The sequence below is a fragment of the Crocuta crocuta genome, unplaced genomic scaffold (assembly GCF_008692635.1).
Source record: "Crocuta crocuta isolate KB4526 unplaced genomic scaffold, BGI_CrCroc_1.0 scaffold218, whole genome shotgun sequence".
In the NCBI taxonomy this organism is placed as follows: Eukaryota; Metazoa; Chordata; class Mammalia; order Carnivora; family Hyaenidae; genus Crocuta; species Crocuta crocuta.
In genome coordinates this window covers 2203504-2219134 of record NW_027533170.1, presented here as the reverse complement: position 1 = coordinate 2219134, position 15631 = coordinate 2203504, and the positions used below count along the sequence as shown (strand labels likewise).

Genomic DNA, 15631 nt, shown 5'->3' with positions numbered 1-15631 from the left:
ATTCTTTAATAACACAATCACATTTTTTAAACAGTCAATTTAGGGCAATAAATGGGAATACATGATGAAGAAACTGAAGAAGTTATGCAGAGGTACTCATCTATATAATTCAATATGGTGGTAGTGAAAAGCTTGCTCCTTTCAAAATCTTGGAGGAAAGCCTTAATGCTATAATGGTCATGGCTAAAGAAAGATGGGTTTGAAGTCTTAAAATAAGGGGAACATAATTTTTCTTAATATAACTCTCGTGTTTTCACATGAGAAATCTTGTAATCTAACCTAGAGAAATCTGCCAAGCACTGTGACTTGCTTCATATACTATAGCTCTCAAGCCTTCAACTCAAGTGCAAGAAACTGAAAATAACACCACTCATTATATGGTGATTTTCAAGCCAACACGCTGTGTTGCATAATCACCTTGTATATAAAGAAATACTATCTTCTAAATTACATGGTTCAAAAAACAATTCACAAAACAATCTACCCAACATCAAAGTATATACTTTGAGTAGGTATGTATAGACTACTGTCATCTGTAAATCCATAAAAAAAATAATGGAACTAGTCCAGGAAAATCAAGTAAACAAAAAGCATCTGAATTTAAAAGCCAACTAACACAGTAAAAAAAGTAACAACTTCTATTTATTTTTTTTAATGTTTACTTATTTTGAGAGCACATATGCACAAACTGAGGGACAGGCAGAGAGAAAGAGAGAGAATCTAAAGTGGGGTCTGCACTGTAACTCAGAGCTGTGTGGGGCTCAGTCTCACCAAATGTGAGATCATGAACTGAGCTGTAATGAGGAGTCCACACTCAACAACTGAGCCATCCAGGGGCCCCTAAAAAAGTAATGACTTTTAAAAGCCAGGTCAAATTTTCAGTTAAAATCTTCACATAATACTACATATTATAAGAATTTTTAATACTATACATTATAAGAATTTTTAATAACTAAACCTATTAATGATAGGTTTTTTTTAATGTTTTATTTATTTTTGAGGGAGAGAGAGTATAAGCTGACAGCAACAAGCCTCATTTGGGGCTCAAACTCACCAACTGTGAGATTGTGACCTGAGCCAAAGTTGGACACTCATCCGACTGAACCACTGAGGCACCTGAATAGTTTTAAAATTTATTTAAAACTGCCTGATGAGAACAAGTGACTAAAGAAGCACTGAATACCAGAGAAGAGTAAATGGAATAATCTTGTCAGGAGATCAGTAAGAAATAAAAAAATAATTTAAGAGGTCAGTAAAATAATTTGGAGAACTATATAAACTTTAAAAACGTTTATACATTTCCAAAAATACTAAACTTTAAGCTTTTGTAAGTGTTCAAAAATGACCCTACATGCTGTAGTTAAAAGATAAAGGTAGTAATTATTCTTAAAAAATCAATATAAATTAAAATACAATTTCAGGATTTCTATGGGTCATATATCAGAATATCTTTTTCAAAAAGGCAATAATCGTGGATAAAATAAATTTATAAAATTTAATTTTAATGTGAAAAAATTACTGTAAGATTATTTTAACCCATTTGTTAGGAAACCATTATACATTACTATTACTATTTCTTTTCTATTATACCTAGATAGTCATTTGATAGTAGTGGGTAGCTCAGTTGGTCAAGCGACCAACCCTTGATTTTGGCTCAGCTCATGATCTCAAAGTCGTGAGATCACGTTCTACCTCAAGCTCAATGTGGATGGAGCCTGCTTGGGATTCTCTCTCTCCACCTCCTCTCTGTCCCTCCCCCACTCTCCCAAAGTAAACTTTTTTTTAAATGAGCCAACTTGTGTTTTAATTTTTTTAAAAAGTCCATAATACAGGATAGAAATTTAACTTTTGTTTAATATTTTAAAATATTTTCTGCATAGTTTCACCAAACATTTATTAGCATTCTAATTATGACTAGAATTAAAGCTTTTAAGAAGAGCTTAATCTAGGCCAACAATAAGAAAAAGATGGATGAAAAGGGTCAAAAATAACCACTCATGTATCACATGTGCGCATGTATTTACAGCAAGATTACTTTTAGGTCTCATGTTAGTTTATCCTTACCTTAATACTAGATGCAAAAAAGTCTAGAAATCATAAATAAAGAACAAAATCCCCTCTTCTTGCCAATACAGGTATACAACTGCAGTAGATTTAAGTTAGACACAGGTCTATATTACATACATGTCTCTAATAGTATATAAAATGTCAGTAAGTATTTTCACAAAAGGGTAGGGAAAATTTTCTCTCTGAAATTGAAAGGTTTTGCCCACCAAAAAATATTTAAATAGCCCTAGTTAGAAAAATACATTCTTGAAATTATAGTTACATTATATTATTTCAGTTGTTTCCGTATGACAAGTTTATCAAAGTCAATACACCTATTTGATGAATAAAATAAAAATGTGTACTATGACCAAATGACATGCACCTTTTTCAAAATTAGGGCTACAACCCAAAGCAATCTACAGATTCATTGCAATCCATATCAAAATTCCAATGGCATTTTTCATACATATAGAACAAACAATCCTGAAATTCATAATGAGCCACAAACACCCCAAAAGCCAAAGCAATCCTGAGAAAGAAAACAAAAGGGGGGGGGGAGCGTCATACTTCCTGACTTCACATTATACTGCAAAGCTATAGTTATCAAACAGTATGGTATTGGCATAAAAACAGACACACAGGTCCATGGAACAGAACAGAGTCCAGAAATAAGCCCACACCTGTATGGTCAATTAATCTATGACAAAGGAGGCAAGAATATAAAATGGGGAAAGGACAGGGTCTTCAATAAATGATGTTGGAAAAACTGAACAGCCACAGGCAAAAGAATGAAACTGGACTGCTATATTATGCCACACATGAAATTCATTCAAAATGGATTAAAGACGAATGTAAGATGTGAAATCCATAAGACGAGAAAGAAAACAAAGACAGTAAGCTCCTTGACATCAGCCTTGGTGATGATTTTTTAAATCAGGCACTAAAAGCAAAAACAACAAAAGCAAAACTAAACAAGTGGGGCTATATGAAACTAAAAAGTTTCTGCACAACAAATGAAAGCATCAATAAAATGAAAAGGCCACCCCCAGGATGGGAGAAAATATCTGCATATCAGATACTGATAAGGGGTTAATAACAAAAAAATATAAAGGACTCTTACAACTCAACCAGACACACACACACACACACAATTTGAATAAAAAGGAGGCAAAAAAAAAAGGGCAGAGGAACCGAATGGACACTTTTCTAAAAAAGGCATATAGATGGGCTAACAGGCATATGAGAAGAGGCTCAATATCACTCATCATTAGGGAGATGCAAATCAAAACTCCAATGAACTGCCTCTTCACACCTGTTTGAATGGCTTTAATGAAAAAATCGAGAAATAACAAGGGCTGACACAGATATGGAGAAAAGGGAACCTGATGCACTGTTGGTGGGAATGTAAATTGGTGCAGCCACCATGAAAAACAGTATGGAGGTTCCTCAAAAAGTAAAAAATAGAATATCATGTGATCCAGTAATTCCATTTCTGAATATTTATCCAAAGAAAACAAAAACACTAACTTGAAAAGATGCACCTTTATGTTTACTGAAGCATTATTTACAATAGCCAAGGAAATAACCTATTTAGACATCAATGGATGAATAAAGAAAACATGGTATGTATATATACATTAAAAAATGAAATATTGCCATTTGCAACAACATCGATGGACCTGGAGGGTATAATGGTAAGTGAAATAAGTCACATAGAGAAAAATAATCATCATTTGATATCACTTATGTGGAATCTTAAAAACAAAACAAAACAAAAAAAACAAGCTCACAGACACAGAGAACAGGCTGGAGGCTGCCAGAGGCAGAGGGTGAGGGGTGAGCAAAATGGGTGAACGGGGTCAAAAGGAACAAACTTCCCATTTCAAAACAAATGTGTCATGGGGATGTACTATAAAGCATTGTGACTATAGTTAATAATTCTGCAAAATTACAAATACCGTATATTAGAAAGTTACTAAGAAACTAGATCTTAAAAGTTCTTATCACAAGAGAAAAATGTTGTTCTAAGTATGTACGAAGGATGTTATGTGGTGATTTTTTCGCGATGTATATAAATATCAAATCAATATGGTGTATACCTGAAACTAATATGATCTTATATTCCACTTATATACCTTAATACAAAAAAATTTGGGCAATTAATAGTAACACTTAAGTCATAATAGCTGAGTTCAAGTTTAGTACCAAAGGAATTTATTTAGTTCCCTCATTCTGCTGTATTATTCTATGAAAAAAATTCAATCTAAACTATTTGGTGATCATTATTATTTCAAACTATAAAGTTTATGTACAATATTGCATATTGATGTAAGTATCCTCTATTATTGGTCTATATCTAATTATCTCTAAACATTCATGAAAGCAAAACCGTACCAATCAGGTACAATAATTTCTCCCCATTTTATTTAAAAAAGAAAAAAAACTTCTAACCTCATTCAACAATTAACTTCAAACACATTTCAAACTATGGTTCTGGAAAAATGTATTAGAGGCACATTTTTTAAAAACAAATTCAGTATGAAACCTTGCTTTTTACTGGGTCAGCGAAATTGTTTGTTTGTTTGCTTGCTTTTTTTATGGCTATTGGTTGACTTCCTTCTGCTGGGCAAGTTTAGCGTGCAGCTCTCACTCGAGACAGTCAAAAACCCACAGATGTAAATTTTCTGAAAACGTCACTTGGTTTTATCAGCAGAAGACACCATAACTAGCACCATGGAACAACAGTACTAAATTTTAACACTGTTCATTAACAGTTCCATTTTCCTGAGCTTGCGTTTGTTCTTTGGCATTGGCTTAGGATATAATCCGTTTTTCAGAAGGTGTTCCTTGCTGAGGCGAATCTGAGCACCATGCTGCAGCTGGAAAGAGCACAAAGCTTGAAGAGGTCGAAGCAAAGTCTGTAAGGATAGAAAAAAGATACTAAACTCGCGCCTGTAACAAATCATCACATTCTATCTAGCTTTTTCTTCAGAAACAGGAGTATGTTTCTTTTTATTATTGGCTTTTAACCATGAAAAGTAATAGGCATCTACTAAATATACGATGATATCTCAACATATAATTTCTTTTAACTTATTACATACTGCTAAGGAGTTCCAGTAAAAAGACACAAATAGTTAATTTTCCACAATGATGTTAAAGTCCAAATTTACATACATTAATATATTCAAACACCTCAAAAAACTGTTGCCATTATATCAATTTAATCTGTAATAAATAGAGTAAAATAGAGACCTTTAGATACAAATTAGTTAACTCAGTTTCAATCACAGACAGATGCAAGCTTCCTGTTACCCTTAACAGTCAGATGACTGGCAGCCGTGGGTAACAGGTTTACCAATTCTCTCACCTCGGTCCAAGGACCACACACAAGTTAGATACCCAGGTTTGGGTGCATGTGAAATAATTCTAACTGTATCTGGACTTGTCTAAATTCAAATACCTACAGGGCCAACCATATAACATACACATGTAAGCCAGGTAGACCCATACGATAAAGTATGGTAGAAGTTAAAATCACAACTAGAGCAAATGCCCTACCTCAAGTTTTTCAAGGTAAAAAATAAAAATAACTAAAAAAAAAAAAAAAACACAAAAAAGAAAACCACAGAAAACCCACTATGTCATGTGTTTAAAACATTTTGAGTTAGATGCTTTCCTTGGGTCTGAGACCCCTGATCTAAATCTTCCAAATAACAACAGCACAACAGCAAACCTAAGGAAACTGATTGTCTTTTTAGAAATGAAAGGAACAAAGAAAAAAAAAAAACCTGATAGATTTAATCTCAAAAATGTCACAAGGTCTATGTGAAAATGTATTCTCCCTCATATACAATGTAAGTGGCAGCAAAGAGCCTCACAGTTTTAATTTTACAATGAACTCAGACATTGTGGCAACCACTGGTATTGCTTCTCCACACTCATTCTCTTCTTCCTTATTATTCCAAATGTTATTCAAGGTGCCCATGTATCCAGCTAGTCATACTAACTGGCTAATGACACAGCCCATATAACGAAAGGTAAGTGGAGGTCCTTGGGTGGGCCTCCAGAAATACTCTTTAAAGTGGGACAGACTCAGCAGGCAGGGGCTTCTGTGCATTCTGCTTGCCTGGAACAGGACTGTTTGAGGTGGGATAACCATCAAATGACTAGAGTGCAATAAACATAAAGAGTAAAGTCAAATACAATGATGGACAGAAACACAGAAGAGATGCCTGGCCCTGGACTGCTAACCTCACATTACTTATTTACAGGAGAAAAAGAAGCCTCTATATACATGGTTCAACCCCCACAATAAAGGCTCTGTTACATGCAACTAAATATAATCCCTAACAGATATAACCCAATAGCAAAAGACAAACATCGTGGAAAAGCTCTGCGTGGCATTATCTTGGAAAGCCCCCTACGTATGTTATCATAATTTCTTTTAATATCTTCATTTCTTCAAGTAAGAGAGGGAATGTGGAAGTGAATATATATATTCCTCTAGTGAGTAAACATAGTGGACTGACTGGATTCTGAAACGTCATTCCTAGAAAACATACCGAGGACTTTATACAGACTGAGACAACTGAAGTTTCTATTGGTACTTAGGACATCCATTAGATTTTTAATGGATAGAATACTCATATTCCTATTGTTAAGGGCCTCCAACTTTTACCTCCTGAAAATAAAACTCTATCAATTCTCTGAGGTATTAAGAGAATCATTTTTGGAGATAGATCTGGATTAGACCCACACTCCATCTCTGTGGTCGCCAATAGGGCTGTTCACAAATTGACCGGTCCTTCTTGTTACATGGTCAGACTGCACTTTCCAACCCCCCTTTGAAGTTAGGTATGGCCACATGACTTGCTTTGGTTAAGGAAATGTGAGCACGAAGAAATGTGCCACCTCTGGCAGTAGCTTGGAAAGCATGTATGATTCTACCACCTCCCTTTATGCCTTCCTTGATGAAAGGAGAATGACGTGCCTACACGGTGCCCCCATCAGCCCAGGCTGCTCTGTGACTGCAGTGAGCATCGAGCCTGTCTTCACTGATATAACCACAAGCCATAGAACCTCTCCTTGTCTCATTTTCTTCCTCTATAAAATGAGGAGAACAATGTCAACCTTACAAGGTCATTATTAGGTTATACTAACAGGATGCATTTAACGTGTTCAACACACTGCGTGGTAATAAATGATAACGCTTCTGTATACACTCACAACATTATATCTGAGGCAATGTGAAGCTATATGAGAAACAGAGTTTCAGAGGAACAAAGAAATAAGTTTGTTTCTAAAAGTTTATTTGGGGGGAAATCAGTGGTTTTTAAACCCTTTTGTCTGCAGGTATAAAGTGACAAGTCTCAGGGGCCCATTATTACAAATTACGGGCACTTAGTGCACAAAGCTTTACCACCTCTAGCTATGCAGGTTCATAAGCAGAAATGGCTCTACTATTTAAAATATTCCCAAGCTCAAGCTTTCCAAGGTGTGAAAAGCCCTGGTAAATTTTATACTAGCTGAATGAAAATCACCAATCTTTAATTCAAAATTTTTGTCAATTTATGGGAAGAACAGGAGTGTGGAAGGGGGGCAGGACAAGAAAGAGCAAAGAGGTTAACTCTTCTGGAGTCGCCTGGTGACAGGCGTATCCCACTCAGTTCCCACCCCAATATTAAGAGGTAATTCCTTCTGGTGTATTATAGATAAGCAAACAAGCAAAGGAGATTATAGGAACCACTCCCTGGCACAAAGTGGTGATGGTAAGTGATGAAGATTTAATTCAAACCTGCTTCAAAGCTCACACTGCTATTCTGAGTGTCAGAGAAACTGCTCAAGAAGAAAGACTGAAAGGGCTATTCCATGCCAAGTTCTTTATTTTGAGGAGCCTTACCTACCTCTACAGAATAAAGCCAGCTGAAGAATTACCACTCTCCCCCACTGTCCTAATGTTTCATCAGGAGTCCCCTAATAAAAGGTTACCAAGGGAAAAAAACGTGTGTGTGCCATAGCTTTCCTCCCCAGGAAAGAGAGAAAACACCTATGTTCAGAACAGCCGGTAACGTATTTCTCAGGGGAATGAACTGGTATTTTTTTTTTTTTTAATTGTAGCTAGATGTGAACATGCTGGACTTGGGATTCCCCCACTGAGAAAGCTAATCTTTGGTCAGCTGGAATAACAAGCAATGTGAGATGTTCCATTATGCATTTCTTCAGCTCAGGCTCCAGCCAATAATCTTATCAGCACCTTCCAAATCCCAAATCTGATTGCCTAACATGCTTTTTCTAGCCCTGGTCACTGAAGTATGACTACTCCTGGTGACCAAAGCAAACAGAATGAGAACTTTAGGACCTCACCATGAGTTGGGATTGATCCACAGACAACAATAACAATAGCTGAAGGATCCTGTCACCTTTAGTATCTTGAACTTTGCCTGTTATCAGACATTACACTCACAACCTAAGATAAGCTTCCCTGCTGTAACAGTACACTGATACCAGAATCATAAAGCTTATAAAGCCGGGAAGGGAGGAGCAGTAGCAGGACAAATCCCATCCCAAACCCCAGCCCTTACCGGATTACGATGTTATGAAATCCACCACCACTAAGAACATTAAAGCTTCTGTTTAGAACTGAAGAAAAGGTCTGATTCCAATTGTAGGAATAAGACATATAAGTCCACAGATCATTCTCTTCAGAACCCAGAGAAGGAGAGGAGATAAAGTTTCAAAGCCAAAGCCAAAGAATATCACATTTCCCCCCGCCAAGATTTGAGCTTTTAATGGGTCCTTGGTCTGATGTCGGCTGATCCTAGAGCTTTAGATCAACAAAAAGCAAAATGCAGAGACTGTACAAAATGCAAGTTTAAACAACAGTGCTCAGGGTCACCTTTCTTTTAAGATACCTAAAAACAGTATATTATTTGTGCTCAAGAACGTATAAACAAAAGAGAAATTACTATAGAGGTATATTAAGTGCTGTGTCAATGGCTAGGTACATGGGAGCAGATGATTAAGGTTAGAACGGAGGGGGGAAAAGTCGAGAAACACTCTCTGCTTATTTGGGATAAAGATCTAGGGTTCCTCATGATTTTTTTTTTCTCAAAGGAGAGAGAACAGTGAAAGAGAAACTGCCTAGACCCAGTACAAAGTCTACTTAGACAGATATACACAGAAAAAAACCTACTCATGAAAGCCTACTTCTTTCAAAAAAAGGAAAGTCTCCAACTCTGGCATTTTCCATAGCTTAGGGTAGGAAAGAGAAAAAAAGCAATTCAAGGCTTGCTTCTGGCATTCTTTCACGCTCCTTGCTCTGGGGGTCTTTTGTTCTTTTACTTGGTAACTAATTCAGTTTCTCTGACCTGAGCTTTTTAATCCATCAATGAAAATTCCTTTATGACCAAGGCACACTCTTATAATAATAGTAACCAGAGTGTATAATGAGAGAGAGCGATAGGAAGCAGCAATAAGTACTGTGTGTATGTGTGCGTGTGTGTGTAAGTCTGTATGTGTGTGCGTGTGCACGTGCACGCTCATCAGAAGGGAGAGTTATAAAAATCCATTTAGTTACGCTCATTATCTTCTGACTTATCTTCTTAAGTTGTATTTATCAAAAACCCTCCTAACCATTTTAGTGATTACTAATCACAAAAATCACTAACCATTTTAGTGATTAAAAATCTCTAACAATTTTTTATTTTGCTATTCATTTTTCTTTTGCCTTAAGTGCAAAGTTTCCTACATGTCCCAAAAGACTGAGATGTTTGTGGACTAAGTGAACATTATTCTTTAGTGATGATTAATTATATATGAAATCATCAGGCTTTCATGAAAATTAAATAAAATGATGATTGCAGGTTATACCCTTTTCATATTCTGCAGGTGTTTTTTTCTCAAAAAATTATCTTCTTTATGCTCTAAGCAAGTAGTTAATAAGATACACAGTAAGTCGGTACATGCTCAAATAAAACCACTAATGCAAAATAAAAGTTGCTGTAAAATATTCTTTCAATTAAAAAGAAAAAAAGTTGTGTATAAGAAAACACAAAATCCTCAAAGAGAAATACAAAATAATAAAAGAAAAATCTAACCAAAAAAAAACCCCTGTATTTAATGTTGTGCTACTTATAAGCAATTTAGCTTATTATAAATGCTGTTTGCACAGCTTACAATGAATATTTAAATAATGCAATCTGGATGCTGAACTAACATGGAAAAACACCAGAGGAGGAAAGAAGGTTGTAACAGTACACAAATTTCTATCACAGATACACTCTATTTGACACCAAAGCTGCAAATTTCACAGGTCATTATGCATTTCTAAATTTTCTAGATGAGGGGCGCCTGTGTGGCTCAGTTGGTTAAGCGTCCGACTTCGGCTCAGGTCATGATCTTACAGTTCGTGGGTTCGAGCCCTGCCTCCGGCTCTGTGCTGACAGCTAGCTCAGAGCCTGGAGTCTGCTTCAGATTCTGTGTCTCCCTCTCTCTCTGACCCTCCCCTGCTCACGCTGTCTCTCTCTCTCTCAGAAATAAATAAAACATTAAATAAATAAATAAATAAATTTTCTAGATGAAATCTAACCAAACTGCTTTCAAAAACTATATAACCTTCCAAAGACATACCTCCTGTATGTAATTATTTTTCTCCAAAATGGAAAGAGCAGCAGCTGCACATTCCAGTGTAGAAAGGCACCTATTAGTCGGTTGCGTCCGAATGACATACTGACTAGAAAAGCTAGTTTTTAACTGCACCTGAAACCAAAACACAGAATAACAGAATGTAAGTTTTGTTTTAAATTTAAAATTATAAAGTCTGTGGGAGCTCCTGGTTGGCTCAGTCAGTTGAGCGTCTGACTTTAGCTCAGGTCATGATCTCATAGCTCATAGATTCAAGCCCCGCGTCGGGCTCTGTGCTGACATCTCAGAGCCTGGAGCCTGCTTCAGATTCTGTGTCTCCCTGTCTCTCTCTCTGCCCCTCCCCCACTCGTGCTGTCTCTCTCTCTCTCTCTCTCTCTCATAAATAAGTAAACTTAAAAAGTTTTTTAAAAATTATAAAGTATGCATTTTAAATACTAATTTACTTCCTTCCAAAATCTCCAGTTTAGAAACATTAAATATATCAGTATCGTCTATACATAATACCTTTAGATATTGTTACTGTTAAATAGTCAGAGGACAGTTACACATATATCTCACAATGAAAATATATTCAGAATATATGCAAATTCCTACAAATCAGAAATTAAAAGACTAATAACCCCTTTCCAGGGGGCACAAATGTGAAAAGACACCGCACAAAAGAAAATATAAGAAAGGCAAATAGGTACATGTAAAAGTGCAAATGCAACTAAATGTGACTAAATGCAAATCAAAATCACAATGAGATAACATTTCACACTTGCTAGAACAGTTAAAATCAAAAAGACTGCCACCACCAAATGGGGAAAATATGGAGCAAATGAAACCATTATGCATTGTAGTGAAAGTGAAATTAATTTAATCACCTTTGAGAACTGACAATTGGGTTTGTTATTTTATGGTTTATGCTTCGATTGTTTCTTAATATAAACTGACAGGTGTATGTCTGCGTGGGGGTGAGTGTGTATAAATAGATGTGTGTGCACGCACACACATCAAGCTGAGTGACACCTTGATGACTGACAGTCAGACATGGGAAAAGCAATAGAAAATCAAATGTCAACATTCTGGCCTTCTGATTCCTATTTTAATTAAATGAAACTCAAGCAATCTCACACTCATAAAACTATATTCCTAGCCCACATTCTGAAAAGAATCACATTTAAGGATGTGTGGGTAGATGAGAACTCAAGTTTTTACTCATAAAATATGTAAGCATGTGGAGTGAAGTAGTGGTGTCTAACTCTTACCAAATAGTTAAGTTAATAAAATCAAGTATTGTCTCTCATTTTCTAGTATCTTTGAAGTTCTAAGAGTCTTTCATTCCTTTACAGCATTAAAACTCTCCCATCCCTGGACCCTTGTCCTTCAGTCCTCTTCCTCCTTTGTTTCTCATGCAGTCACCCCATGATGAGAAATATGGTTCTTCTAGTCTGAAGGCATTTTGTTTAAAGAATTCTCTACAACTTGTATCCTTTCTCTCCTCAGATGGTGGAAGACATGGAGGAGTGTAATAGAAAGGCAAGAGAAGAGAGAGGGAGAAAAGCAAAGGGAGGCATCATAAAAGATTCACTACATGGGCGCCTGGGTGGTTCACTCAGTTAAGTGGGTAAGTGTCCAACTTCAGCTCAGGTCATGATCTCGTGGTTCATGAATTCAAGCCCCATATCGGGCTCTCTGCTGTCAGTGCAGAGCCCGCTGTGGATCCTCTGTTCCCCTCTTTTCCCTTCCCCTGCTTGCACACATGCTCTCTTTCTCTCAAAGAAATTTACATACATACATAATAATCATAAAAGATTCCCTACAGAATGTGTTTAATTTTGGAATACATTCTTTAAAACATTTAATAACATTTTAGATAAAATCATTTTAAAATTACTCTACATTTCTACCAATGTAAAAAGATGGAAAACAGATGCAGAGAGGGAAGGAGATGGAGAAAAATGGTTGAGAAACATGTGCAATGATCAAAGAAAGCCCATGATTAAACAACTGTAAGAATAATTCATAATGCTGATTAACCATAATTACCAACCACTTTGATATGCCATCAGGTCAACTAGAAAACCGAGCGCAGCCAACTACTGCTTTCAGTATTCAATTCCATCACTGGAGAAATTTATAATAAACATCTGATTACAACAAAATCTTTGGGAAACATGCAAAATTCACAGTGATTTTGTTTATTGGAACAAATTTGATTTTTAAAAAAGAAGTCTGTAAAACCAAAATTAAAAAATATAAAAATAAATCAAAAAGAAGTTTATTTCAGTGAGTAGCTTTACTTCTTACTGTGGCCCACATGACTGCATGAAAACTCAGAATTTGAAATTTATTAAATGTTAGAAGACTTCACAATGTCCTCACAAATTATCTCTCCAGGAATTATCCAGTAACTGGATAAGTTAAAAGAGTAAATACCCAAAATCTGTAATATGATTAACATACGTTATTAGAGCATGTTAGTGGGATCTTCTCATGGTGTCTATTATGCATGCAGATGTGCTATATCACCTTCATCACACTTGATATGGTGAGTAAGAACAAAAATCCTGTCGATCCATCTTCTTGAGAAGTCACAGGCATTATAATAAATAGTTTGTCAGAAAGTGACTTGTCTTCTTAAATAAAAGCTCAAGGAAGGGGCACGTGGGTGGCTCAGCTGGTTGAGTGTCCAACTTCGGCTCAGGTCATGATCTCATGGTTCATGGGTTCAAGCCCCACGACAGGCTCTGTGCTGACAGCTCAAAGCCTGGAGGTTGCTTCAGATTCTGCGTCTCCTTCTTTCTCTGCCCCGCCCCCACTCATGCTCTCTCTGTGTCTCTCAAAAATAAGTAAATGAAATCCAAGGAAATCCAAGAAAAAAGTAACCATTCTCAGAAAAGAAAAAATTAATATTTGATGAAAGTATGAGGCTCTATTGAAAGACCAAGATTAGGGGAGCCTGGGTGGCTCAGTCAGTTAAGCATCTGACTTCAGTTCAGGTCATGATCTCACAGTTTGTGAGTTCAAGCCCTTCTTCGGGCTCTGTGCTAACAGCTAGCTCAGAGCCTAGAACCTGCTTCAGAGTCTGTGTCTCCTTCTCTCTCTGGCCTTCTCCCACTCGTGCTCTGTCTCTGTCTCTCAAAAATAAATAAATATTTTAAAAATATTTTCTAGAAAAGACCAGGATTATTATATCAAACCTGACAATAGTTAGTCAATTAATTTCAATAAAATTATTTCATTTCTCAGTCCCTATTTACTGATAAAAACCAGATGCATGGACCTGAGGGTGTTAAAACCTAATCCTAAATTCACATATAATATATATTATTAACAATAGTTATATATTAATTACATATCACAATCTAATTAACTATATGTTAATAATTACATACCATAATATAATAAATATTATTGTTATATTATTAATATAACAAATAATTTTTATATAGAAATTTAATTTCCAAACATTAGAAGCCATGCTGATTCAAAGAATGCTTCAGTAATTTGGATCTTTCTAGAAATTGGTTCTCTGTGGGTTTAGATTGTTTGAGTACTCTTGATGTACCTTTTTCTTGAGGAACAGGAAAATCAGTGCTTGGTTTAGAATTCTATTAGTATGGACTGTGAGCCTATACTATAACTCCCATTTTAGAAACATCCAACTTGGGGCACTTAGGTGACTCATTTGGTTAAGTGTCTGACTTCATTCAGCTAAGATCATGATCTCACAGTTTGTGAGTTCGAGTCCCATGTCAGGCTTTGTGCTGTCAGCTTGGAGCCTGGAACCTGCTTCAGGTTCTGTATCTTTCTTTCTCTGTCCCTTACCTGTTCATTCTCAGTCTGGCTCTCAAAAATAATAAATAAACATTAAAAATTTTTAAAAAAGAAACTCTTCCAGTTCTAGATTCTCCATTTAGTCTACTACACTGACTCTCTGAATTGGCTAAAATTAGTATTTCTGGAAATTCTTGTTATTATAATGCCTTTCTTCTCTTCCATTAAATCTTAAATATATATATTTTACATATAAGAATACCAGATAACACGGGCACCTAGGTGACTCCGTAAGTTAAGAATCCAACTCTTGATTTATAGGCTCAGGTCACAATCTCATGGTTTGTGAGATCAAGCTCACATCGGGGTCTGCACTGACAACACAGAACCTGCTTGGAATTCTCTGCCTCCTTCTCTCTCAACCCTCTCCCATCCTCTCTCTCCCTCCCTCCCTCTCTCTCTCTCTCAAAATAAATAACTAAATTTAAAAATAAAAGAAAAAAATGGAATACCAGATAATAGTTTGATGGCTATAGTCACTGCTCAGATGCCTTCAGAAAGGGGTTTTCAAATGTCTCCTTCCTAAGTAGATCTTTAGCTCTTTTGTCATAAGTGGCTTATATCATTAAAAATCTGGGTGACATAGCATGTGCAGTGGTTTCATAATGGCTTTTAGGGCCACAAAATAAGTAAACATGTTATCCAAGGAAATAACATGCCATGGCATCTCTGAATAATGTAACAGGCATTTTTAAAATAATTTACTATCATGTATATTAATTTAATTCTTTTATCAAACAAAATAAACTAAAATAAGACCTTAAAATTAAAACTTTAACTCATACCTCCCATCCCCACAAATGTTATAGTTGTATAATTTGATGGTGATTATTTGTTATCTGTGCTCAGGCTGTTTTAAGCCAAGTGTCATTACTCCATAAAAGTATTGTGCTTCCCAATTATTAAGAGTCACAAAACTTTCTAATCACTTGATCAGCTTGCTCACAGGTTTCTACGAAAAGCAATCTACTTTCCAGGCGTTCGGAAACACCTCTAGTTGGGCAGAGGCCAGAACAAACTCCCGTTCAGTGGTATCCTGAAGTCTTCACCCCTGGAAGATATACATAAACACCCTCCTTTCTGCAGCAGCCTTTCTTCTGTGACTTTCCACAAG

The 15631-nt window shown here is 36.1% G+C and overlaps 1 protein-coding gene across 2 annotated transcripts in view; it reads right to left on the bottom strand.

The window, feature by feature from the left end:
- Positions 1-3572: 3572 nt before the first annotated feature.
- DTWD2 (DTW motif tRNA-uridine aminocarboxypropyltransferase 2) overlaps positions 3573-15631 on the bottom strand; it is a 167065-nt gene continuing 155006 nt past the window's right edge. For both annotated transcript variants that reach the window (XM_077746283.1, XM_077746284.1), the window contains 2 exons: positions 10681-10809; positions 3573-4967 (listed from right to left, as the gene is read on the bottom strand). In XM_077746283.1, the coding sequence (XP_077602409.1) occupies positions 4797-4967; positions 10681-10809 (300 nt within the window). In that variant the 3' untranslated portion in view covers positions 3573-4796. The remainder of the gene's footprint in view (positions 4968-10680; positions 10810-15631) is intronic.